General features: G+C 43.7%; 1 protein-coding gene across 3 annotated transcripts in view; it reads left to right on the top strand.

Moving 5' to 3' along the window:
* The window catches only part of LOC136580282 (uncharacterized), a 121,002-nt gene that overhangs the window by 27,759 nt on the left and 65,735 nt on the right, over window positions 1-27,508 (top strand). For 2 of the 3 annotated variants that reach the window (XM_066580725.1, XM_066580724.1), the window contains exon 2: window positions 24,612-26,966. In XM_066580725.1, coding sequence (XP_066436822.1) covers window positions 24,705-26,966 — 2,262 coding nt within the window. In that variant the 5' untranslated portion in view covers window positions 24,612-24,704. Of the gene's footprint in view, window positions 1-13,700; window positions 13,771-24,611; window positions 26,967-27,508 lie in introns of those variants that run through there. The other variant, XM_066580726.1, reaches the window with a different exon arrangement.

Below are 27,508 nucleotides of genomic sequence, written 5' to 3'. Positions count from 1 at the left end.
AGATAAAAATACGACACACTGTGGGTGGGGATTTAAGGGAGCATGTTCGTGTGTGGACAATATCTGTAATACTAGCAGCGTCATTTATACACCCAGTGTCAGATATGTACGGGAAACAACCTGCTGCACCTTAAGTAGAGCAAGAAACCTCAGTAGTTCGGATTATTATATTCTGCACTTACACAGTTCGTGCTCCCCTGTCTTCCCTTGTAAAAAGTGGATTTTTTTTGCTTATTTAAGGGCACCTACCCACTGGCGATTTTTTTATTTTTTATTTTTTATTTTTTTTCCTGCAATGCTAAATTGCGTTTTGCGTTTTTTCTGAAGAGCAATTAGTATAGAATGTGTTCTTGTCCATTTGGGTTTTTTTTTTCGGTCCGTTGCAATTTTTCACATAGGAACTGTCAGTTGCATATGTCTCCTTATTTTTCTCTTAATGCACCCATGAATGTCAATGGAAATTAACGAAAAAGGCGCGGAAAACGCTGCGTTTTTCACGCACGAAAATCGGCAACGCCAGTGGGTAGGCGCCCTTAATATAGTAAACGTCATATAGCTTTTGCGGCAACTTCTATACTTGGGTTAATGTGCATTTATTCAGCATAGTGGCCTCTGTTCTTTGTTTCTCATCAATAGTTTTGAAAAAATATTTAATTTTGGATAAACCTCCCTTTAATAGGCATGGTTGTGGTAAAATAATAAACTGAGCTGTACTTACCTCCCTGCTGTTGTCCCAACGTTTGCTGTGACTGCTGCAGCCAATAAGAGGCTGCACGGTCACGTTCCTGAACTCCTGACATCATGGCGCTCAGGATGGGAGCCTCCATGCCAGGTGAATGAGTGGTGACTGTTCATGTTCAGTTTATTATTTCACTACAGGTAGCCCGGTGACGGGACAACCCCCCCTTTTTTTTTAAAATAAATAAATCGCATTGGAATATTTTATATCATGTTTTTACTTAACAGTGCCCAGAAGTGATCAAGTTTATACAAGAAAATTTACTTTTCTTGCAAGGTAAAATCAATCTCCCATCCAGACCTAAAGTTTTATTATACATAAGGGCTTCTACCCACTACCGTTTCTTTTAACGCTGTGATATCGCTGCGTTTTTTTTCTTTTCAATGGGACTTTCTTTTTTTGAGAGCATTAAAAACAGGCATTATTCCGTTATGCAAATCACTGGATGGCTCAGGAATACTTCCAGAAATCATTGTCTTTGAATACAGTTCACTGTGCAATCCATAAATGCAAGTTAAAGTTGTATCATGTAAAGAAGAAGCCATATATCAACACAATGTAGAAAGGCCAGCGTCTTCTCTGGGCCAAAGCTCATTTAAAATGAAAAACTGTTTTGTGTACAGATAATTCAAAATTTGACATTTTTTGGAAAAGAGGAGAGAGACCATCCAGTTTATCAGCGCATAGTTCAAAAGCATGCATTTATAGTGGTATGAGGGTTCATTAGTGCCTATGGTATGGGCATCTTACACATCCTGAAAGGCACTATCAATGCTGAGCAGAATATAGAGGATTTAGAAGAACATATTCTTCCATCCAGGCAACATCTTTTTCAGGGAATGCCTTGCATATTTCAGCAAGACAATGCTATACCACATGCTGCATCCATCACAACATCATGGCATCAGAGAAGCGTCTGAGTGCTGAACTGGCTATCTGCAGTCCAGACCTTCACAAATAGAAAACATTTAGTGCATTATTAAACAAAATATCCGGCAAAGAGCCAGGACTGTTGAGCAGCTAGAATCTTGCACCCAACAAGAATGGGACAACGTTCCCCTACCTAAATATTTACAGGCGGCTGTAAAAAGAGGGGATGCTACACTATGGTTGACAACTCTAGAGTTGTCCCAACTATTTTTTATAAAATGGAAAAATGTCTCCCTTTCACCTTCTGATTTGTGTTCCATGTTCTAGTGTGAATAAAGTATAGCAGATTTCAAAATCATTCCTTTTTTTTTTCTTAATATTTTATTTACATTTTACACAGCGTCCCAACATTTTGGAAATGGGGTTGTATTTTTATTTGATGTGGGGCGTGCATAGGAGACGACGATATTTCTACTGACTCCACAGTCCTGGTTTTCAGTCTCCAATGTCAAACTGTAATCAGCGATGACCGAACACTGGCGAGGGCGATACCGGACTGTGATTCACTGCCTGGTATTCCCCTCAAAATCCTTCTTAAAACCCCTGAATGCGAGGCGTTTTCACGTGTAAACAGCCTCGTATCACTGCGGAGGTTTCCTTCATTCCCACCGCAGCAGGAGATCGGGATGTTCTCCCACTGTTTTCATTGGGGCTGGCGCTGCGGCCACAGGCTCCATTGAAAACGTGAAAGCCCTTGGATGCGACAGCTCTGCATCCCTGCAGAGCTGAAGGAATCCCCTGCTGCAGCGGTCACAGCCGTGGCAGAGGATTGCGATGAAAAGAATGGGAGATCTTGCAAAAAGAATGAACATGCTGCAATGTTTCCCGAATCGCATCGTGGTGCCATGCAGGGAAACATAGTAAATGTGAATGTACCCTTTCAAAAAAATGGGTTTCAGATTTGTGCATCTCGCAAATCACAAATCTCACATGATTTTCTCGCCAGTGTGAAGGTGCCCTACGGTTATGTCTACACAGCAGTGGAAATGCTGCAGATATTCTGCCTAGATTTAGATGGGATTTTAAAAAGTTTCATCCAGGCTGCAGAAAATAGCCTAACATGTCAATGTGTATAAACCCATTGAAAACAATGGATTCTTTACTCGTGGGAGTTCCGTCCATATCACATCGAGCGGAGCTCGCATGAGTTTGTCGGTCGTGTAAGTACAGGCTTAGGCTAGGTCCACCCTTGTGTCAAGACTGTGCTATAGCCACAAAAAAACAGATTTTTTTTCATACGTGTGCAGCTCTGTGTGACCTCTGTATTGGGCCTGTGTGTCAGGGTTTTTTCTATGTGCATGTATGTGTGTGTGTGTGTGTATGTGTATGTATGTATATGTGTGTATGTATATATATATATATATATTTTCCCCAGTCTCCACGACAGCACCAATTGAGATTGCCTCCTCCTGATAGGACAGGAACATACTGAGAGGTTAAAAGCTCCCCCCCTTCCCCACTTTCCTCTGTGTCTTCCTGTCCTGCCAGGAGGCAGGATCTCTGAGAGGGGCTGGTGGAGAAGCCAGCCAGAGCCTACTCACGGGCGGATCGGAGGGCAGGGGGTCAGCCTGTCCTCCCTTCCAGCCAGACAACTCCCGGGACACCACATGGGGTGGTAGCCTCCGGGCCAGGTTCCTCCCGCGGCGGCCCATGGGGGGTACAAAGCGGGAGCCTCAGTCCCCCTCCTCCTCCTTGTATAGTCACAGCGCGGCACTCCAGGAAGCCCTTTGACGGCGGGGCGTCGCGTCACGTGTCCAGCGCGATGACGTCATCGCGCTCGCATCAGGAGGCGCGTGGAGGGTGCGGGGCTTAGCGTGTAAATTCAAAATAAGGAACCTGAGAGAAGCCAGAAGGTGGACCAGCACTACAGGTCGCAAGGTGTCTGCAGTACCGGTATAGTAATGAGTGCTCCAGCACCAGAGACAGCTGAAACCTCAGCCACAACGGCCGTAAGTAGCCAGTGCGGCAAAAATACAAATGCAAAATCCAGTGTATTGTGTATGGAAAATTGCATATTTACCCGCAAAAAATGCTCTCTTTTGTCAGGGGGATAAAAAAGACGTCCCCCGTCCCCCCCAGAACAAAACTCAAAAAATGCGTGGAGTGCGGGACAAGACTGTCAGCTACGTATCAGAGGCCTCTATGCAAGGCATGCGTAGCTAGGCTAGTCAAAGAGGAATCGGGGGGGGATTCATGGAGGACGTTAGGAAGCTGGTGAAAGAGGAGGTTCGATCAGCCCTAACGTCGCAGATAGTGCCGCCAGCTAAGCGCCAGAAAAAGGTGTATGTTCCCGAGGAGCTTTCCGACTCCGAGAGTTCAATCGGGTCGGAGCAAGAGGAACCGGCGGCCGAGGAGTCCTCAGATGATGACTATAAAAAGTACCTATTTCACCAGGACGACTTAACGGAACTGATTAAGTCGGTCAGGGCTACACTAAAAATGGAAGAGCCCAGAGAACCACACACCCTGCAAGATGAGATATTCGAGGGACTAGGGGAGAGGCGTAAACATACCTTCCCTGTCCACAAAAATATCACTAGAGTTATCCAAAAAGAGTGGAAGAAACCCGATGCAGGTTCCTTCTCCGCTAGAGGGGTAAAAAGAAGGTACCCATTCGAGGAGGAAGTTTGGCCACTGGGACATCTACCTTGGGTACCTCCTCCCAGCTTGCGCAAAGTAGCTAGGAGGACGACCCTGCCCTTCGAGGACGCCGCACAATTAAAAGATCCCATGGATCGCAAAGCTGAAGGCCTCCTAAAAAATCATGGGAGGCAGCGGCAAACATACTCAGGCCAGGGATCGCAGCCACTTGCGTGGCGCGGACTCTGGGGGTATGGCTAGAACAGCTGGAGTTACATTTAACCAATAAGACGCCAAGGGAACAGATTCTAAACTCTCTCTCTATCCTGCGGATGGCAACAAATTTCCTAGCAGATGCCGCGGCCGAAACAGTCAAGCTCTCGGCGAAAGCTACAGCCCGGTCTAACTCAGCCAGAAGGGTGTTATGGCTGAAGTCGTGGTCAGGCGACCTAGCCTCTAAAAACAAGCTATGCGCCCTCCCGTTCTACGGTCAGTTTCTGTTCTGACCGGACTTAGACAAGATCCTGGAGAAGGCGGCCGACAGAAAGAGGGGCTTCCCGGAAGAAAAGCCACAGAGAGGGAAGACCTTCCGGGCCCCAGTGCAACAGCCCGAGACCTACCGAGGCAAGGGCAAGACGGGACGCTGGAGTTACCCCAAGGGGGGCAGAGGAAGGAATATCCTCTTTAACCCCCACCAGGGGAGCCAAAGCAGAGACCCTGATGCCATCCACGTAGGGGCAAGGCTGGGGAGCTTTGTGGATCAATGGGCCGCGATTTGCGAAGGCACATGGATCCCAAAGATCTTACAGCAGGGATACCGGATAGAAGTGGTGTCCCTCCCCAGAAGGAAATTCGTTACCACGGGAGGCTCAGGGCAACAGTTACACTTACTAAGGCAAAGCGTTCGGGAGCTACAACAACTAAACGCAATATCCCCCGTACCGCGAAACGAGGAAACCCAGGGCCATTATTTCAGGCTCTTCCTAGTAAGAAAACCCTGCGGGAAACAGCGGATGATAGTGAATCTGAAGCCTCTAAACGCCTGCGTCAAATACAGGAAATTCAAAATGGAGTCCATCTCCTCAACAATAAAGTTGATTCCCAAAGGGGCCTACATGGCATCCATCGATCTAAAAGACACTTATTTCCACGTGCCGACCCATGAGGGGTCCCAGAAATACCTAAGGTTCGCAGTGGATATGGGCAAAGGAATAGAGCACCATCAATTCAGATGCCTGCCTTTCGGGGATCTCCTCAGCACCCAGAATTTTCACCAAAATTATGGCAGAGGTAGCCGCCTACCTGAGGAAGAAGTCGGTCCTAATAATACCCTACCTGGACGATATTTTGATAATAGCAGAGTCCAGAGAACTTCTAACGAAACACCTGGAGATAGTGCTAGAACTTCTCCAGTCCCTAGGATGGATCATAAACTGGGAAAAATCCAGCTTAGATCCAGCATAACACTCAACTCAGAATCTCAATGCTCCTGCCTGCCCGAGGAAAAAATACAAAAAATCTGATGGCTGGTCAAAACCTTCCTACGGAGACAATCATGCACAATTCGGGAAGCCATGTCTCCTGGGAAGCCTGACGTCATGCATTCCAGGAGTAGCATGGGCCCAGGTTCACACCAGAGCTCTGCAAGCCTCAGTCCTATCCACGTGGGACAAAAAACAGTCCTCTCTAGGGGCAAGAATGTACATCCCAAACACAGTGAAAACATCCCTGCGTTGGTGGACATACCCAGCGAACCTGCGGAGAGGGGGCCACTGGATTCAGAACCCGGCCACGCACATCACAACGGACGCAAGCGCCTGGGGATGGGGAGCGCATGTGGGGGACCAGTTCCTTCAGGGCCCATGGCCACAAAGAATAAGAGACCAATCCTCAAACTACAGGGAACTACAGGCCGTATGACTGGTCCTACAGCAGTTAGGAAACTCGCTACAGAACCAGCATATAAGGATATTGTCGGACAATACCACCGCGGTCGCCCATATTCGGCACCAAGGGGGCACAAGGTCTCCCGCCCTGCAAATCATCGCGCAGAAAATTTTCCGCTGGCCAGAGGGCCGGATCCTTTGGATCACGGCAACACACTTGAAGGGAACACTAAACCAAAAAGCGGATTTTCTCAGCAGGAGGCAAATAGACCCAGGAGAGTGGTCTCTTTCCCAGGAAGCATTCAGAATCCTGACCAACCGATGGGGGACCCCACAATTAGACCTATTCGCAACCAGGGAAAACGCCAAAGTAAGCAACTTCTTCTCCCTCCGGCCAGGAGATCGTCCTACAGCAATAGACGCCCTAGGCCAGGACTGGGGAGAGGGGCTGACGTACGCCTTTCCTCTGATACCGCTGATTCCCAGGGTCTTACAACATTTCAGAACCCAGGTATGCACACTAATCCTGGTGACCCTCTTCTGGCCCAAGAGAAGTTGGTTCGGTCTCCTGACAACATTGAGCATCCAGGACCCAGTCACCTTGCCTACCTGGACAGATCTACTATCACAGGGGCCACTGAACCACCCAGGCATAGACAGGCTCCACTTAACAGCATGGCTCTTGAGGAATTCTCACTAAGAGGGAAGGGGTTCTCAGAGAGAGTGGTCGAAACATTAATGTCCAGCAGGAAAAAGACGACCCAGCTTATCTACCAGAAGGTTTGGAGAAGATTTTCCTTATGGAGACAGGGAAGGGATTCCTGGGATTCCATCCCGGATATCCCTCTGATCTTAGAGTTCTTGCAGGAGGGTCTAGAGATGGGCCTCTCCCCAAGTACCCTGAGAGTCCAGGTCGCAGCCCTTAGTGCTATATGCGACACAAAGTTCGCGGAGAACAGATGGGTCAGCAGGTTCCTGACAGCAGCAGCTAGACTGCGACCCTGGCCCATAAATGTTTGTCCAGACTGGAACCTTAATTGGGCCCTAAAAGCTATGACAGCGGAACCATTCGAGACGATCGAAGCATTACCGATAAAAATGCTTACGATCAAGACTATTTTCCTAGTAGCCATCACCTCCGCAAGGTGGGTTAGCGAGCTGCAGGCCTTGTCCATTCGCCACCCGTTCCTGAAAATCTCGGACACCAAATTAGTATTTAAAACGGACCCTGCCTTCATGCCGAAAGTAGTATCACATTTTCATAGGTCACAAGACATAATAATTCCCTCCTTCAGTAAGCCTAAAAACGAAGAAGAAAAACCCTAAGCTGCCTGGACGTTAGGAGAGCAGTCCTAGGCTACATAGATGCGACAAGCCACTGGAGACGGGACGACAACCTGTTCGTCCAGTTCAGTGGCCCAAACAAAGGGAGCAAAGCAGCAAAACGCTCCATAGCCAGGTGGATCCGCCTGGCCATTATAGAGTCCTATAGGGCCCTCGGGAAGGAAATCCCCTTAGCTCTTAAAGCCCATTCTACAAGGGCAGTAGCATCCTCATGGGCCGAACATAGCTCAGCCTCGGTCGAGCAGATATGCAAAGCCGCAGTCTGGAAGAAGCCCCACACGTTCATTAAACACTATAGGGTAAAAGTGCAGCAGGATGAGGACATGGCCTTCGGCCGCAAAGTTCTCTCGGCAGCAATCCCACCCTAGGAAAAGACTTTAGTTGGTACATCTCAATTGGTGCTGTCGTGGAGACGACTAGGGAAAAAATCGATTATACCTACCTGATAATCAGGTTTCCAGGAGTCTCCACGGCAGCACCCGTACCTTTCCCCCCCTTAAGAAGATAGAAAAGAAATTATAGAATATAATTTCCCCAAAAAAGAAGGAAAAAAAAAAAACCCAGTTCGGAAAAAAATTTAAGTTGAGCTCCTACCCCGGCAATTCGTTAGAATCCACTGAGGAAAGTGGGGAGGGGGGGGGGGGGGGAGCTTTTAACCTCTCAGTATGTTCCTGTCCTATCAGAAGGAGGCAATCTCAATTGGTGCTGTAGTCGAGACTCCTGGATACCCGATTATCGGGTAGGTATAATCTATATATTTTTTTCTTCACATCTGGGGAAAAAAAATGAAGAGCTCAATTTTTTTCCCTGCAACTTATTAAAAGTACGGACAGCATCTGGATGATATATATTAATAATTTTTTCTCTCTCCCCTATTGATTTGAATGTGTGAGTCTTCTTTTGTAAAACAAATGAAAATAGTGCATGCAATGAGTTTTTCCATGCAGTCCATGTCTGGGTGAAGAAATTCAGTAGTGTGTGTTGCGCCATAGAATATGACCGTATGCTGTCAATGTGAAGTTTTTTGTTTTTTTTAATGGAGTACACACAGATTTAAAAAAAAAAAAAAATGCTTGTGTGTCGAAGGTCTTAGGATGGTGTTTTTTCCCTTGTGCTCCTCCAAATCATGCAATAGTTGTAACTATAATTTGAAACTTATCTTATGACACCACACCCTTTGTAATGAGGATGAAGTCTATGTACAAGGGTTGTTGTCAGTCATGATTTTATTTTTAAATTGTTTAATTTCAAGCGTTATTAACTATAACGTAATATAAGAAAATTAATTGAAATAATTGAGGAATTATCATTCATTAGTCTTTATACCGTGTAATTTGTAGAAACTAAAGCCAGCTTAATAAACCTCACTCCTGAGCCGGCAGTATTTATTAAATTACTAAGGCTCTGGGCTGCTTATTTTCCCTCTTCCTGTATGCACTGTCTGTCAAGTCTTTGGCTCTGTGCCTTTTGTAAAGGTGCTCTAAATAAGTGGTTCTCAACCTTTTTCAGCCCAGCGCCCCTTTAGGTATTGGGATGGTGGCCAGCACCCCCCAAGCCTTACTAGTTTAAATCCAACCAAAGTTTACCTTGTTTACAAAGTTAAAATACTGAATACTTTTATTTTTTGGAAAGTTTGATAGTGTTTAGAGATTAATTGTGAAAACATGTCTCTACAAATTACCAAAGAAGTATTTTAGTCAGCTAAATTTTAGCTGCTAAAATGTAGGTGCTAAATATTTAAAAAACGGTTAATTGTGGACACAATAATAGGTTTTATTGCAGGATAATTTTTTGGGGGGGAAGCAAGCAGTAATACCATCTTTAATTATCATTCGATAGAAATGTATAAAGAAAATGCAAGTTACACCTTAATCCTTAATGGTCAGAAGACTAATTAAAATGCAAGAACAATGCAATTCGACTGATAATAATAATGTTTGCCACAATCGATCTTTCATTAATAGCTGCCTTGGGCTTGATGAGCAGATGCCAATTTCGCAATATCTGGTTCTATCTTCATCAACCTCAGTCTCAAGTTGCCCCTTACACATATCTGAAGTTTGTTTCTCACTTTTGTCAGGAGCTGCTGAACTGCACTGAAGCCCCTCTCCACTAAGTACGTAGATGGAAAAGCTAACACGAGCAACTTAACTTCCTGCCACAGGGTAGGACTTCTCCACTTTCACCCAAAAACATTCATAGCCGCATTGTTGGAAAAGTGCTTGGGCTTCACTATTGTGTTTCAAGTCGATCAACTGCTCTTGTATCCTGGGATGGAATTCTCCTCTGTCTGCTAAAAATGGATTGAATACCGATGTTAGTATTTCAACGGTACATAGATCATGAAACCTAGTTTGCAGGTCTTCTTTGGCTTGTTTGAGGTGTGAGCAAAAAACATCTAAGTCTAGAATCTAGAATTTTGTCTCCTTCTTTGCATGCAGTTTCTTGAAGACTCGTGTCGACTCAGGTTATTCGTATGAAGATCCTGTTTGGCAATGAAGGAAGAGATTATACCTTTTATCCTTAATGAAATTCATTTTGTCTCCTTGTAGCTTTGTGTTGACCTCGTTGAGTTTGTCAAATATGTTTGCAAAATAGGCAAAGCCAAGACGCCGTAGTTCGATTGACCCAAGCCTTTGTGATGCAATCGGTCGGAGAAACGCGACTACTGTGTCAAAAAGTTCGTAGAAGCGTCAAAACGCACTTTCCTCTTGATGGCCACCTCACTGCGGTGTGTAGGAGTAGACGTTCAAATTCTTTGTCATGGTCTTGACAGAGCTTGCGGAAAAGAAGTTCGTTCAAAGATTGCGCTTTTATCTTGTTAACAGCATTAATTACATAGTGCAGAGAATCGTGTAATCCTCTCACAAAAATGTTTAGCAGCAAAGTGCTGCCAATGGATCAGTGGACTGCCATTATACCAAGTATAGCAGATTTTAAATGAGCTATAAATCCATGATATCAACCACTCATGGATGCAGCACTGTCTGTTGCACAAGCAAGTACATTTGTTAAAGGGATGTTTTTCTCTTGGAAAAATTTTTCCACTCTTTTGTATATAGAGGAGCCTTTTGTGTCAGTGGTTAAATTTATGGTAAACAACCGTTTCTCCACTATCTCTTCATTCTGATTAATGAAACGAATGTAAGCTAGCAGCAATGCTTCGTTGTCTCTAACCATTGACTCGTCAATTTGCATTACAAATTCTGTGTTCTTAAACACGTCCAAAAGTGTTTCTTCCACATCAGCAGCCATCTCGAAACGGTGTCATAACTCAAAGGAATCGATTTTTATCATGACACATGCGTCAGGCCCCAGCATAGTACTGACAATCTCTTTTCCCCATTAGTATGTGATTTGCCACATTGCGCTATTAATAAAGAGACTTTTTTTTTGGAAGCAAGGAGACCTTGGTCAGTATTGAGAGCAGTTTTTCTAAATAGCTTGCCTACAGTGCTGCAGTTCTCAAACTTTGACTTTAAACCCTGGAAAAATGAAATTTGCTTACCCACTTCGTCTGAATGTATTTTTGCAAGGTGGCCACTTAGTCTCGAAGGCTTCATTGCTTCATTCGAAAATGAATTTTCATAAACAAGGCACAAGGGAAGCTGTCCGTTTTGTAGGAAAAGGGATGAATCCGTATTTCAAGTATTTATTTGAATATTGATGGCATTTCTTCTCAGCCATTCTTATATAGTATGCTTCAAGAATGCACTGCTTATGTCGTTCTGTCGTATAATGATGTGTGACTTTTATAACTCCATGACTCCGGTACAGATCAATCACACTGGATAACCTAAAGAACAACCTAACACGCTGTATTCCATAATGCCGCTGACTGGCTGGAACTTTCAATTGTGTGGATGTCTGGGATTTGTATGATATATCAGTGTTCTGAAAAGGCACTTGGCATCCACTAAGACTTCAACTCCCAGAGACCCACACAAGTGACTGTTTGAAGTGGTTCCAGCCAATCGGCGGCATTATGGAATACAGTGGGTTAGGTTGTGCTGTAGGATATCCAGTGTTATGAAGTGTGATTGATCTGTAGCGGAGTCATGAAGTTATAAAAGTCATACATTTATATGATAGAGGGGCGCAGGCTGCACACAACTCCCATTACATGTAACTGATTTATATGGAAATAATTGCCTCGGTTTTCGTTGGTTTTGGATGTCACCGATTTGTTTTTGGACGGATTATCGACAAAAACTGAGGTATCACTACTAATTTTTAGAAAAATGTAGTTACTAGACGAAAAAAAATCAACAAAGCAAACACAGAACACCCCCCTGCCGCCCCTATTCGTTCCACCGCACCTTTGAGAAGTAAAAACACCTTGCAGGGAGCAATTACGCCCACATTGAGAATCACTGCTCTAGAAGAACACATTGGCCTGTAAGCTGACAATATGATGCCTTGTCTAGCAGGCCCAAGTGATTCTTTGAAACGCGCCCTCCTCACTGTTGATAGATTTGGGGAGTTCACTGGCCTTAACATAAACTGGTTAAATTAGGATATCGTACCCCTAGTTTTATTCCTCCATATTGCGGAACTAGCTTCGTTATTCCCCTACAATGGCCCAGCTCCATTAACCCTTTCCTGTCCCATAATGTACATATAGATCAGGGGCTAGAACAGAAATTACCCCCCCCCCCCCCTCCCCCTGTAAATCCTTTAACGGGCATAATTTACCCTCCGCCATGTAATTGTGGAGGTCTGATGGGTTGCTACGGCAACCAGACGCCAGGCAATGGTTTCCAGGTCTGCCATAGTAGCAAAGAATATAGACAATACATTGCAGTACATAAGTACTGCAGTATATTATTACAGCGATCATAAGATTACGGGTTCATGCACCTGGGACATTTTTTTTCTTAAAAAAGCAAACTCCGTTTTTGCCGCCACCCCCCCTCCTTTTTTTTGGTGTGTGTGTATTTTAAGTAAAGAAAGAAGGTCAGGTGTTTAGTACTGCCACATCCATAACAACCCATGCAAAATTTTCAACTTAAAGCTCATTCACACGGGCATATTGCCACCGCATATTACACACGCGGGTGTCCTGTGCGTAGCACACGGTAAATGGAGGCAATGAAAGTCTATTGACTTTCATTCTTCCATTCACACCTGCGTTGGAGCTGCGAGGGGACACTACATATAAAGCGCAGGAGAAATAAATTGCAGCACGCTCTATTTCTCTGCGTTTCATATGCAACCCTTGAAGTGCTCCGTATTAAAACACTGCCCCTTCGCAATGCCGTCGACATGGCAGCATTTAGTATAGAGCCCCGCTCTGCACACAACGGGGATTCTGGGGGGAAAAAGTCACACTGTGCATGTCCGTGATGTCATAATCCTGGGCATGGGCACTGCCTATTGCAGCCCATTGGCGATCTCTGCCGGCCCAGCGTAGGAGCTGCGATGAGTACAACACTGCGAGACTTGCAGTGTTGTACTCACACATCCGTGTGAACGAGCCCTTATGATGGTCGTAAACACAATATTATATTGAGGGACCACTGTATAGGAAGAAGAATGTACCGGAACAATAGTTTATTCTTCCCCCCCCCACACTTTTTTCTCCTAATGTATGTACAGGGCTCGGACCAAGCCTCTAGCTAATGGCCTGATCAGTCTAAAATCTCAGCATGTATACCCAGCTTTACCTACTGAGCTGAATAAACAGGGGCAACACCCTTATTACATAGCTAATACTAATTTAATATGAATTTGTAATTAGACTTGGATTTATGGTGGGGGGAAAAAAATCAGCATATGATGCATCGCTGCAGTGTTTTTACACTGTGATTGCAAGAGTCATGGTCTGCAGAATCGAGTCTCCATCCTTGAGGCTACAGTTGGATGGGAGTGAGGTCATCTGCTGTGTTGGAGGCCTGAGAGCAGATCACGTGTCCAAGCTGTGTGGAGAGCAGGGCTGAGCTTTGCCAGGAAGGAAATGTTAGCTACAGAAACAAAAGCATTGTGAGCGGGTGGACAGAAAAAATAACTTCTTAATGACCAGGCACGTTTCACATCCTTTGTCTTCGGAAACGTTTGTACACATGATTCAGTGCTCAGACCCTTCATTCTAGAGCGTGAAAATGACATTAGATGCCTTAACTTCAGGTTTGAAATGCAGCACAATAAGCATGCCACCCCAGTCCGCATTGAGATCTTCCCACTACGTCTAAATGATGCTAGCTTCACACTTCCCGTCTGCACGATAACATTCAAACTTTACTGCCTATCATTTTCTACAGCATCCTCCTCAAAATAGGGGTTTTTGTGCAGGTAATTTCCACATTTGCCAATTGCTCATATCTGTGTTTAAGTGCAAAGGATTGCCCGAAAGAACAGACCATTTGAAAAATCGTTCTATACGGCTTTAACAGCTCTTTTGTGTTAACCCCTTCTTAACCGACTCTTTCACACGCAGATAGCCCAGCCATCCTGGAAGCACTGATTTAAGAGGTTAGATATGTGTTACCGAGTTAATGATACTGTAACATGTAGTAATTCTAAACGATACATTGTGTTCACAAATATGTGCAATGAACGTTGCATGAAATCGTTTGTAATAGCATGCAGTAGCTGATTTTCTGTGGAAACTCTCTTACAAAATAAATGCATTTTGGAATATTTTAAGATGTAAATCAATAAAAATCAGAAGCTAACATATTTTGTTGTTGGCAAACTAAATATTTTTTTTTGGCATCCAGACATTTTTGTCTCAGTTGCCAACAAAATGCTGCATTCTATTATTGCAAATAGTTTAAGTATGCTATAGTATGCAATTTGACATCAGGTTCTGTAAACTGAGAATGGTCCAACAGTCTGTCAGCCAAATGTTCCCAGTGGTATTACCAATAGGCAATCCCTGAAATGACATTCCTAGAAAACCCTATCTCCCACTCTTGCCCCAAAGACATGTGGCATAGGGGCATTCTGTAATCTGTATTTTGGCTGTGAATTGTTGACGGTCTCTTCTACCTTATGCAAAGCATCTTTAGACTAAAATGTCTTCTGGAGGAAACCTGAGGCTGTTCCATGAAAGGGTGGTTGAGAAACCCTGTTCTAAACTATGGGGATATTGTAGTGAAAGGTTGTATGTCAATATGTCTGATTCTTTGTTCCTGGGTGAGAGAGGTTGCACGAGCGGTTTGGTGTATGCACTCAAGTCCAAAAATGCCAAACATCCATGTTTTACGGAGGAGTCGGTAGGTATATTGGTCGGTCTAACTCTTAGGCCGGCTGCACACGACTGGGTTGAATTCTGCATGTGGGAGCCTGCAGCAAAATCCGTCCCTGTGCCCAGCCAGCATCCGCGTGTACCTGTCATTCTTTTCTTTTTGTACTGCAGATGGTCCGCGTTTTAGCTAAGCAAGCCAAACCTGTGCCCAGCCGGCATCCGCGCATACCGTCATTCTTTTCTTTTTTTTGTACTGCGGATGGTCCGCGTTGTCGGTAGGCAATGGCGCAGGATCCGCGAACCTTCCGCAGTGTCCTTGCTTAAGGCCCGCCAGTCGGACGGATTCCATTGACTTTAATAGAAGTTGTCTGTGCGGAATCTGCACAGAAATAGAGTATGCTGCGATTTTTATTTTTTTTCTCCGCTAGTGGAAAATTGCAATTGATCTAAGTTTTTGTAGAGGAAAGTTCTCTCAGTTCAAGGATTCTGTCCCCCTCAGTTTGCTACAAGTGGTGATAACGGACACGTTGACTAACAGGAGGCATCGCACAATCGTACCCCAGAACTTTATCCAATTTTTGAGGCTTCATATGGCTGAAAAAAACTTTCTTTTGATCTGGCGTTTATACCATTGAAGCCTCTTCCGCATGCCACAGCTAGAGTCTTGAAAATTTGAACATTTGCATATTTTGGCAACACCTAATCCGTCAATTAGCATAACCTTACATCTTGTCCTTGGTGTTTGCAGTTTCAGTGTTGAGGAGTGTAGCCACCTGAACCGCACATAGATATTTATGCCTTCTACTACATGAGGGGGGTGATATATTTTTATAATTAAACTTAACAACCAACCTGGACTATAAAACTAGTAGAGACTAATCTATGACTTCATTGTTGCCTGAGGGAAAGTCTAATTCTAACATTCATGAACCTGTCATTTTCAGTCCCACGAAACGTACTTGTCTTATAGGGCAGACATGGAGGCGGATACATCTGTTACTCAGTATAATGAATCATCTGTTGAAGGTAATTTGTAAATGTGACTGGTGACGAATTACATTGTGCATTTCAGTCATGTTTTACTGTATTTTCTGTGATTCATTTAGGACTAATTATTTTCTGTCTGCTTTAAAGGGGTTTTCCGAGTTAATAGCAAAAAAAATTAAATATCCAAAGCCTGGCCCTATACCTCAGCACTCCTGGCGAGTGCATTGAATTAAAAAGAAAATCCGTTTTTCCTATGATCCCAGGGGAATCCTTTGTTATTGTTTATGCTCTGCATCTGATGGGTGGGTCTGTTTACTCTACTATGCAGATTAGCAGTGTGTGCAGCCCCTCCCCCAGACACGGCTTACCACTTGTGCTTCCACACATCTGCGGAGGGGGTTCCATTTAGCTGTTGTGTTCAGGGAGCAGGAAAGGGGAATCCCCTGGCCGAATGGGTCCGTCTTACGCCAGAACCCAACAGTGCTGAAGCACCCCATTGAGTATAATGGGGTTCATTTGGTTTCCGCGCAGCTGCCTGGCTTCTGAACAGCAGATAAAACACTGTATATGTGTGTTGTTTATTACACACATGGGTATGCTTTTTTTTTTTTTTAATCTGTCCATATCCATACATGGTGGGGGTCCAATGAAGTCTTTATCATTTAGATTTCTATGCAAATATCTGAGTACAATGTTAAAGTAAAATCTGCTTTTATTATTAGAGCTGATGGCCTCTCAGCTGTTATAGGCTGTGACAGCTGAGAGCCTGCATCTAGTGTCTGCAGCAGTACGGAAAGTACATCAAGCCGCCCATAGAGAAGCATGGGCGTTCGCACATGAATTAAGGCATGCAGATTTGTTTTGCGGACCATTTGGTCCAGAAAACAAATCGCAGCATGCTCCATTGCAGTGTGGTTCCCGTATTGACGGCTTCCATCGAAGTCAATAGAAGCTGTCCGATCCGTTGCCCGTCGGCATTTGAATTGCGGATGGACCGTAGATTCTGCTGGAAAGCAGGGGTTTAAAAAAACGGGGGGAAAAAAATCCACTGCGCTTGCACAGCTGCGCGCCGGCCAGCACTTCGGCACACATCTGTAGTGAAAAAAATAGAAGACCCAGATGGGTGAGCAGTGTCCTCGGCCACGGGCAGGGTCTGATTCCGCTGCGGGCTCCCGCATGCGGAATCTGATGCGACCGTAGTCATTGGGCCTATGGCTCCTTTTACACTGAGCGATCGTTCGCACGAGTAAGCAGTGACTTGTGCTCTCATGTAGGCTGTTCATACAAGCAGATAAATCGTTTGCATATTATTCAGTCATTTACATTCACAGTACCGGTGAATGGGAACGACTAAATCGCTGTTCACAAAAGATAATGTGCAAATATTTTTATGCCTGTATAAAATAAACGAAAAGCAAATTAATTCTTGTTCGATTTGTCGGCTGTCTTTACACTTAACGAATATTCAAATTTGCACGATCCAACGCTTTTTTTTTTTTAAAGATACTCGTTCCATGTAAAAGGCGCTATATCAGGATACTCCTCTCAAGCTTACCAGTTTTTAACCAGGGCTCCAACCGAGTATTTGAGTTACATCCCTATGAAAATATGTGTTTGGCATACAATAATGAAGGGAAATCTTCTGCTTTTACAAACAGAGTTTATCAGACTGTAAAAGCAGATGTCCCTTCATAATTGCTCTTCAAATATATGTTTGCAGTACAATGTAACTGGTAAACACTTGGTTGGAGCCTGCTGAAAACTCTGATAAGCTGGAGATTGATAGCCTGATATACGGACTGGCTATCCCTCCTGCTGCAGACGCTGTGTGCAGGTTCTCCGCTGTCACAGCCTTTGACAGCAGAGAGAAGTTCACTGCCCCTTTCTGATGAAAAATCGGACTGGGCATCCCGGCACAACTGCTCCAAGAGACAGCTCTGCAAGAAAAATGGTGACGTCCCGTAAACATGAGCGGGACTGCCATATCCTAGCCCATGTTTACAAGACATCACTGGTCACATGTACCCAAAACCTGACAAACGGGTGGCTCTGAGGCAGTGTAAACTATATGATTGGTGCATGGAGGCAGGATGGGGGGTGGATTGATAAAATACAAAAATAACTGACAACCCCTTTAACTTGCAATATGCATGACAAATTTATAATTGTAGGCCACAAAGTACTGTGACTGCGTACATTTCACCCTTGCTCATGTTTGAAGGAGATGAACGGACAACTACCCTGATTCCTCGAAAATAAGGCCCAAAAGAATACATTACCTTGCAGGCTCAGTCCAGGACCCTCCCGCTGCTCTTAAAAGGTTTGACGCAGTTCCCGCTATCCTCAGCTGCTCGCACAACATCACTTCCTGGTTGAGGGATTCATAAATCCCACCTCCAGGAATGGATGGTTGTGATTGGCTGAGCAGCAGTCGAAGAACCAATCAATGCAGCGCTGGATGAACCAATGCGATGGCTGTAATTGGTTCATCCACTGCTGCTCATCTAATCAAGGCAGCACTGGATAATCCAATCACAGCCATCGCATTGGTTCATCCAGTGCTGCATTGATTGACTGAGCAGCGGTCAAAGAACTAATCACAGCCATCACTTCCTAGAGGCGGGCTTTAGGCATTCCGTAACCAAGACGTGATTTTGTATTAGCGACTAAGGACTACGGGAAGCGCGTCTGAGCCGTGGAGAGCAGCGTGAGGGACCTGGACCGAGTCTGCTAGGTAAGTATAATAAGACCTAGTTCCTCTTTTAGGGCAAAAATTACTATAAATCAGGGTCTTATTTTCGGGGAAACCAGGTAGTCTGACCATACCACACTTATAATTTTACTGAACTACATTGACCCGATGTTCACTACGCGAACGTAACAGGTTTGGAAAGATGGTTGTAAATGTTTTAGGAACTGTTTATTTTATTGGCAAGGACTTCAGCGTAAACTACATTTTCAGTGTACCAACTTCCATAGGAGTGTACCCCTTGAACTGTTCGCCGTCCACGGCTTGGTCTTTTCCGGTTTGGGGACATGGCAACAGTCAAACTGGTAAGCGCTTGATATTAACGTCACTTAGCAACGCTTGACTCTCCCTAGTGGCGCTGTTGGCTGAAGCACAACAGTGCTGTTAGACCTAACATAGGAACTTTGACCTGGCTTGACAGGACACTTAATGTATGAAACTCCAATTTTTTGATTTTACGGCAGAGGTGAGGATGTAAGAAATCTAATGACACCAAAATCCTCCACCAAAGGTCACGCAAGGGGGTCAAAGTGTGGTGCAAGAAAAAGCCTTGGTTTTTTTTATATTAGATATTTACAAAGCTGATCTCTGCTTTATGATATAAGTTATGTATTTAGTAATGCAGGTTTATAAGTAGGCCACCTACCAAACACCTTTCTGTTGTAAACTAGTTTGCGTGTTACTGCACATTTTGCTCTCCTTTTTTTAAATGGACGTCCTACTGGGAATAATGTTTCTTCTGCATGCTCCCTTTCCTGCGACAACACCTGGTGCCAATGACCATAATAAATGCATATTGCATATCAGACACCGGTTGACCAGCTATGCAACTAGCCCGTCTATGCTATTTTTCCCCACTTCTAATGAACATTCATCTCTTCCACTTACTTAGAAAATTGGCACTAATTAAACTCACTAGCTGTGTAATTAGTAAGGCTGCGGGTTCTGTTGCATCACTACAATTTTGCAAATACATTCTTGTGGTAATTAACTTGTGGATGCTATACTCACATACAGGGTCTCAATGTACAGGGTCTTCATTTCTATTTCAAAAAAAGATCTGTGGCATACGGAGTGTCTTATGTATAGCTTTTGATGTCACAGTGTGCCAATTTTCACCATTGCGAGGTTCCCCCACTTTATACAAATTTAAGGCCCATTTAGATACAACGAATATTGCTCAAAAGCCGTCTTTTGAGCGATCGTTGCGTGTAAATGTGCCCATCTTTCAGTTTTCTGTAGAACGATGGTCTTCAGTTCGACTTGAAGTCTGTCGTTGAGCAGAACAGCTGATAAGACTGACCGCATGCTATGTTCTGCTGGGGAGCGCTGATAACAGCTGATTGCATTGTCTCAGCTGTCAGCCCTGCTGCAGAATAAAGATAATTTATTCAGAGAACAGCGGGCAGTCCTCTGAATGCATTCCACTCCACACAGCTCACAGGCTACTAATTGGTACTAATGAGCATTAGTACCAATTAGTAGATTATGCAAAATGATCGCTTAAAAGCTATCTTTGGAGCGATCATCTTTGTTTCTAAATGGGCATTTAGATTATAACAGGACATGATGGAGAAATCTTCCTGCTTTTTATGTTTCATGATTCTATGACTTTAAACTGGTTCCTATTAAATATATTTATTGTACCTAGTGCCTCCAGGTGTCTGGCTGACACTTCACAAAGAATTAAAATGAACATTCGACAACACTGACCATGTTTGGGCATTCTGTACCAAAAGTAATTTCTTTGGACAGTTAAAGGGTTTCTCCAGAAATTTGAATGGCATGGATTTGTTTCTAAAATAGAGGCATTGTAAACGTTTTAAATCTTTCCGGTACTTCTCTATTCTCCTACAGCCTGTGCCCATTGTTTATAACGGTATGTGATGATAAACTCTGGAAAAGCTGTCAATCACTTTGCTTGCACAGGAAAACATCCAAACCACGTTTTACCTTTAATACTGTATATAATCTTAGAAAACTGTTATGGTAGCTGGTTGCGGCTGACGGCATCTTCTATCTCCTTCTGTTATCGGTTGTGGCCAGCGCCGTATCCTCTGTCGCAGATGTCGCACCAGCTGTCAGCTTCCTGGTGCCTGCTTCTTAAGGGGTAGCATTTGCACCCAGCTTCTCCATCCCTGGCCAATCCAGACAAAGGTCTCTCACTACAGGGTGCCTGAGCAATTAGTCTCAATAATAATAAAAAAAAAAAAAACACTTGCATACCAGACAGAACTGACTTCTGGTTTGACCTGTGCCTGTTCTATTCTGCTTTTCCATCTTCTCCATTCCTGACCTCAGCTTGTTTCTGTTCCACAATATATCTGTCTGCTGCTTGCTCTGACTGTTGGTTTGCGTATGATTATATAAGAATTCTACATGTCCTGGCCTCTGCTTTATATCACAAACATGTCTCTGCTTGTCCCTCTGGTATCACATGGTTATCTTAAAGAGTTTGTGTCATCTGTCACAACACAGAGTACTTCTGGGGGTCCCTGCAGCGAAGACCAGATCCTTATTGGTGCAGTACAGGGTGAATATAGGGGGATCTCAAGCCAAATTAGTTTGTAGCATGGTAGGTTCACACTTGCTGTTCTGACAAAAACTACATATTGCCAAACTCTGCATCTCCCCACCCTCTCCTTTTTTCATATACAGTAAGGTAGGGACCTGACCAATCCAATTTAAATGAGATTCTGATACAGTAGTGCTTGGTTTATTACATAATTGTCTCCTTGATCTGCATAATCTTCACCAATAAATGATAGAATGCGGTTGAAAATGAATCTGAATAAGTTGAGGGCAGAAAAGTGGCAAATGAGGTTTAACACTGATAAATGTAAGGTTCTGCACTTGGGCAGAGGAAATACATGTCACCATCACATGCTAAATTGGGAACACTGACATGGAAAAGGACTTGGGGATTTTAGTTAACTGTAAACTTAAAGGGGTTGTCCCGCGGCAGCAAGTGGGTCTATACACTTCTGCATGGCCATAATAATGCACTTTGTAATGTACATTGTGCATTAATTATGAGCCATACAGAAGTTATAAAAAGTTTTATACTTACCTGCTCCGTTGCTGGCGTCCTCGTCTCCATGGTGCCGACTAATTTTCGCCCTCCGATGGCCAAATTAGCCGCGCTTGCGCAGTCCGGGTCTTCTCCTCTTCTCTATGGGGCTCCGTGTAGCTCCGCCCCGTCACGTGCCGATTCCAGCCAATCAGGAGGCTGGAATCGGCAATGGACCGCACAGAAGCCCTGCGGTCCATGAAGACAGAGGATCCCGGCGGCCATCTTCAGCAGGTGAGTATGAAGACGCCGGACCGCCGGGATTCAGGTAAGCGCTGTGCGGGTGGTTTTTTTAACCCCTGCATCGGGGTTGTCTCGCGCCGAACGGGGGGGGGGGTTTAAAAAAAAAAAAAAACCGTTTCGGCGCGGGACATCTCCTTTAACTGGAGCAACCAGTGTCAGGCAGCTGCTGCCAAGGCAAATAGGATCATGGGGAGCATCAAAAGAGGTCTAGGGGCGCATGATGAGAACATTGTTCTAACTCTTTATAAGTAACTGATCAGACCACACATGGAATATTGTGGACAGTTTTGGGCACCGGTACTCAAGAAGGACATATTGAGGCTTGTGCCGGTACAAAGGCAGACGACTAAATCAATAGACTCAGCGGGCTACAATACCCAGAAAGGTAATCAAAATTGCAGTTATTCACTTTAGGAAAAAAAGCTGAGGGGCGACCTAATAACTATGTATAAATATATCAGGGGACAATACAGAGATCTCTTCCATCATCTGTTTATACCCAGGACTGTGACTGTAACAATTGGGCATCCTCTGCCTGTAGAGGAAAGAAGGTTTCCACACCGACCTAGAAGGGGGTTCTTTACTGTAAGAGCAGTGAGACTATGGAACACTCTGCCTGAGAATGTGGTGATCGCATTTTCGATAAATGAGTATAAGACAGGCCTGGACGCCCTTCTTGAACGCTACAACATTACATGTTATAGTCACTGATTACTTCAGAATGGTCGGTGATCCAGAGATTATTCGGATTGCAGACTTTGAAACAGGAGGAATTTTTTTTTTGCCTTTTCTTTGGATCAACGTGTGTGTGTGTGTGTGTGTATATGTAATCTGAACTGGATGGGCATATGTCTTTTTGCATCCTAACATACTATGTTACAATGTATTTATTTGTATAGCTTTTGATAACTAATAGCTTTGATACTAATGCTTCCTACTAGTTTAGTTGCAAAGGACTTCACTTGTTATTGAAGTTGTTGGAGCTTAAGCTTCTATGTAACATACATTAGACCAGTGTTTCCCAAATTCCAGTCCTCATGACCCCCAACAGGTCAGATTTTCAGGATTTCCGTCGTGTTGCACAGGTCATGTAATTGTCAGTGCCTCAGACATTGCCTCTGTATAGGATATCTTTAAATCATAACCTGTTGGAGGGGGCTCTTAAGGACTGGAGCTTGGAAAACACTGCGTTAAATTGATGTAATATTGCAGCATCCTTCACATTCTGACATAAAGTACTGTAAAAGGTTTAGGCAGGAAAAATGCTTCCAAATAACAGTGCTTTCAGAAAATAGAAGTGTTAATTTTTTTTGTCAATTAACAGAATGCAAAGTGAATGAACAAATCCAGTATTTGGTGTGACCACAGCATCCATTCTTCTAGGTACACTTGCACAAAGTCAGGGATTTCTTATGATTATATTCAGGTGTATATTTAACCAATTATGTCAAACAGGTGGTGCTAATCATTTTTATATGTAGGTTGAAATAGTCATTAACTGAAACAGTTGTGTTAGGAGGCTTAAAAGTGATTAGGAACAGCCAAACTCTGCTACAAACGTGAGGCTGTGGAAGACCGTCTTGCCGTGGTGTATGACCTGTGACAAAACCGAGCACAACAACAAGACACAAGGTAGTTATACTACATCAGCAAGGTCTCTCCCAGGCAAAGACTTCAAAGTAGACTGGGGTTTTAAGATGTGCTGTTTAGGCTCTTTTGAAGAAGCATAAAGAAACGGGCAACCTTGAGGACCGTAGATGCAGTGGTCGGCCAAGGAGAGACACAGATGAAAGACACATTATGTTTACTTCCCTTTGAAATCTGAAGATGTCCAGCAGTGCCATCAACTCAGAACTAGCAGAAACCAGTGGGACCAAGGTATACTCGTATACTATTCGCAGAAGTCTGGCCAGAAGTGATCTTCATGGAAGCATTGTGGCCAAAAAGCCATTCCTTCAACGTAGAAACAAGGCCAAGCAACTCAAAAACAAGTATGTTCAAAAAAGTACAAACGGGTGCAGAAAAATGCCAGCAGGTCATTGTGAAATATTTGGCTGTAACATAAGGCAGTTTGTTCGCTGAAGGCCTGGGGCGCGGTACAATATTGTCTCTCTGCAGGCAGCAGTGAAACATGGTGGCGGTTACTTGCAAATTTGGGGCTCCATTTCAGCAAATGGAGTTGGTGATTTGGTCAATGCTGAAACGTACAGCCAGATGCTTATCCATCATGTAATATTATCAGGGAGGCGTCTGATTGGCTCCAAATCATTCTGCAACAGGACAATGACCCCAAACTACAGCCAATGCTATTAACAGTCTTCAATGTAAAGAAGAACAGGAAGTCCTGGAAGTGATGATGAGCCCTGATCTCATCATCCAGTCTGTCTGGGATTACATGAAGAAGCAAAAGGATTTGAGCAAGCTACATCCACAGAAGATCTGGGGTTAATTCTCCAAGATGTCTGAACCAACCTCCTTGCCGAGTTCCTTCACAAACTGTATGCAAGTGTACTTAGAAGAATTCATGTGGTTGTGAAGGCAAAGGCCGGTCACACCAAATTTAGATTTAGACTTCTGTTTTGTTCATTCACTTTGCATTTTGTTAATTGGTAAAAATAAACATTTTTAGACTATTGTTGTTTTGCAGCATTTTTCCACACCCGCCTTAAAACTATTGCTCATTGCTCATTACTGTTTACTGACCAGACAGAAGCCACTCTTTTGGTTAGCATGTACTTTGGGAACTTTCAAGGCACACACGCTAACCACAAATGTGATGTGAACCAGCCTTAGTACTAATAGTCTTTTATGCCACATTCCGCAGATATTACCCAGAGATTTAATACATAACTTGCATGTTCTCTCCTGATTTTATTTTTCCTTCTATATTTTAGATAATCATTGACTGGAGAAACTGTAAGCCTAACCGAAGATCTGTATGCCACAAGCATTTTTATTAAATTATAAATGAGTGGGACTTATCACACATGTCTTTTATGGAAAACGGACCATCAAGTGGCCACTTAAAACTGGAAGAAAATGTGCGGTCCGAGGACCTTATTAATAGCAAAGAGGGAGTATCTGATCATGAATGTTTCATTAACCAAAGGATTTTAGCTTCAGGGGATGTATCAGCAGTCAAAGATCAAGTATCATCAGCAGACCAACTCCAGGAATTATCTTGTGTACCTTCTGAAGAGACCAGGAGTGTGAGACTTAAAGAGACACTTAATCCAGTTGTTGACTCTGTTCAGTACTCTGATAAAATAAAGGAACCCAGTCTGAGAGAGTTGTGCATCGGGGAAACTGAATCTTTTTTGGAAAGTGGAACAATAAAATGGGTCACTGATGGTACTGTATCTAGCAGTGAACTATCACAAGAAGAGTTTCACATGGACACAGTTCTATCCCAAATGCATGACCCCTGTGAAAAGGATTTGTTAAATCCTACGGAACATCCTATGGATCAAGAGGAATGCTGCACTACCAATAATGGCTTATATGAGAGGATAAAAGGAAATGACTGCCAGGAACAAAAAAACTTTAAGGATAGCAATATGTCTGCCTCTAACATCATTCCTGATAAGAGCACTGACTTAACTATGTCTGTTGACTTGATTACGGATGATACTGATACATCTATAACGTCCCGGGGATCCTTTGATTTATATTACCATAGAGACTCTCAAGACTGTAATGAAACAATAAGTCCTGCTAACAAACATGCCAAGCACTTACAAAATAGTCACTATGATAATGACACTGGTACACACAAAGCAGCTTCTGATGCAGAACCCTTTGATATATCAGCAAACCGTTCTGTTTCAGAAGGTGAAAAGGCCATGAAAGTACACTCACTGGATTTTCATGCCAAAAACTCTGCGGTAGGTTTTTCAAGAACTAATAATTCCAGAAATGGTAAGAGGAAAACCGTGCCTCCAATACCAAAATGTAGAAAACCGGGACCACATTATGAAACGGAGATGGTTTCGCATAAACTGGAATTCGTTGAAGAGGAGAATCTTTCTGAGCAAGAAGAAAGCAGCGAAGATGATAATGTAGATCACACTCTTCCATATACAAGAGATCGTCTCGACCACAGGAAAGAGAGGCATCAGTATGTTTCGGATCAGTTGGACCCCGATGTCTTACACCTGCTGGAAATGCACCTACGCAAACAGCAACTTGTTGAAATTAAGGAAGAGAAAGAGGAAGAATTGTTAGATGTGCACATTAATAAAGAAAAGTCACGCTCCGAATCCTTCAAACTGTTAAGAAATATTTCTCCAGTTTTGGATATGGTCCTTGAGGAGCCAGAGTTGGAGCATTCAGGAGACACATTAGATGAAGATAGCCAAAGCCCTTCAGATATAGACTCTGATGACAGCAGTGATTCTTGTGAAGTGGAATTGGATCTAATGGAATCCCTGCAACATGATTTAATGAGTAAAAGTAGTAAAATAGACAAACACGAGATAGCAACAATCCTTCAAACGCCAAGCTCTGATTTGTCCATGAGACAAAACAAAGGCAAACAAAAGGCAGCTTTGTGTGATGACCATGATGGTAAAATTACATTTGAAACCACTGAAAATAAAGAACCAAAAGCACTCCGCGCTGGAACAGGAGACTCGCGTAATTTACATATGGCTGAAATGGAGAATTCAGTTGACGAAAACTTTACATCTGGCTTTAATTCAGAATCCACTGCCATAGAAAATGGACATGTTCTGGAAGCACGGTCAGAAGTCTATATTTGTGATTCATGGGAAGAGCTAACAGAAGTATCTAGGCCAAATACAGATGCAGGACCTGAAAACGATAGTGTGGAAGAACCGCACCATTCATACCACTGTTCAAGTATCAAATCTGGAAACAAAGACCTCAACTTAGATGTAAACCATAAAGGAACATCCGATACCGTGTCCTACGTTACATACACAGGGGCGTCACTAACCGAAAGTAGAGAAGGTGCATTTACGGAATCGGAATCGGAGTCTGTGAGAATCGCAGATACTTCAAAAGAACAATGCCCTACTTTAGATGGAAACCTTAAACCACATGACATCATTGTACCCTCTTTGGATGGTAACATGTCTTTGCCTCCAGTATCTAAAAGCACTGATAATTTTCCTAAGCAGACTGATAATTGTATAATGGAAGAAGTTTCCAGTGAACATCATGATGATGTTGACAAATCTCTTGGGGGAGAGGACATATGTGAAACTGATCTCAAAGAAGAACTAAAGGTTAGATATAATTTACAATTTTACTGTAACTTCCAGATTCAATTGCTTGTAAGGGTTGTCTGGTTTCAAAAATCCATTGTTAAATGCCCAATTAGCCTGGATTCACGCGTATATCGGGGGTTGTATGCCTGAATCAGGCACAGCTGATGACATTTTTGTGCATCTATCAGGCATACATAGCTGAACAGAAAAACGCTGCATGTAGCATCTGTCTGGCACAAGAAGACATCCAGTGTCAGAAATAAAACTATAGTGTCCGTTCTAAGATCAGTTTTACTCCTATACCGGCTGGGGAAAAACCAACATGGCCAGCTGGATATATGGGAATGAGGCCTTAGAAGATTCTGCAGACGGGCGGAAATTCCGTGGCGGGATTTCCCGGGGAATTTCCGCCCCTGGAAGCTGCCATAGGATTGCGTTAACAAACGCAATCCTATGCAGACGGTCGCGATTTGGCCGCGCAAAATGTTGTGCGGCAAACAAACCACAGCATGCTCTATTTCTGTGCAGGGCTCGCAGAGCCCTGCACAGAGACATCACTT

This window comes from Eleutherodactylus coqui, chromosome 10 (assembly GCF_035609145.1).
Source record: "Eleutherodactylus coqui strain aEleCoq1 chromosome 10, aEleCoq1.hap1, whole genome shotgun sequence".
Taxonomy (NCBI): domain Eukaryota; kingdom Metazoa; phylum Chordata; class Amphibia; order Anura; family Eleutherodactylidae; genus Eleutherodactylus; species Eleutherodactylus coqui.
This window is presented reverse-complemented; position numbering and strand designations above follow the sequence as displayed.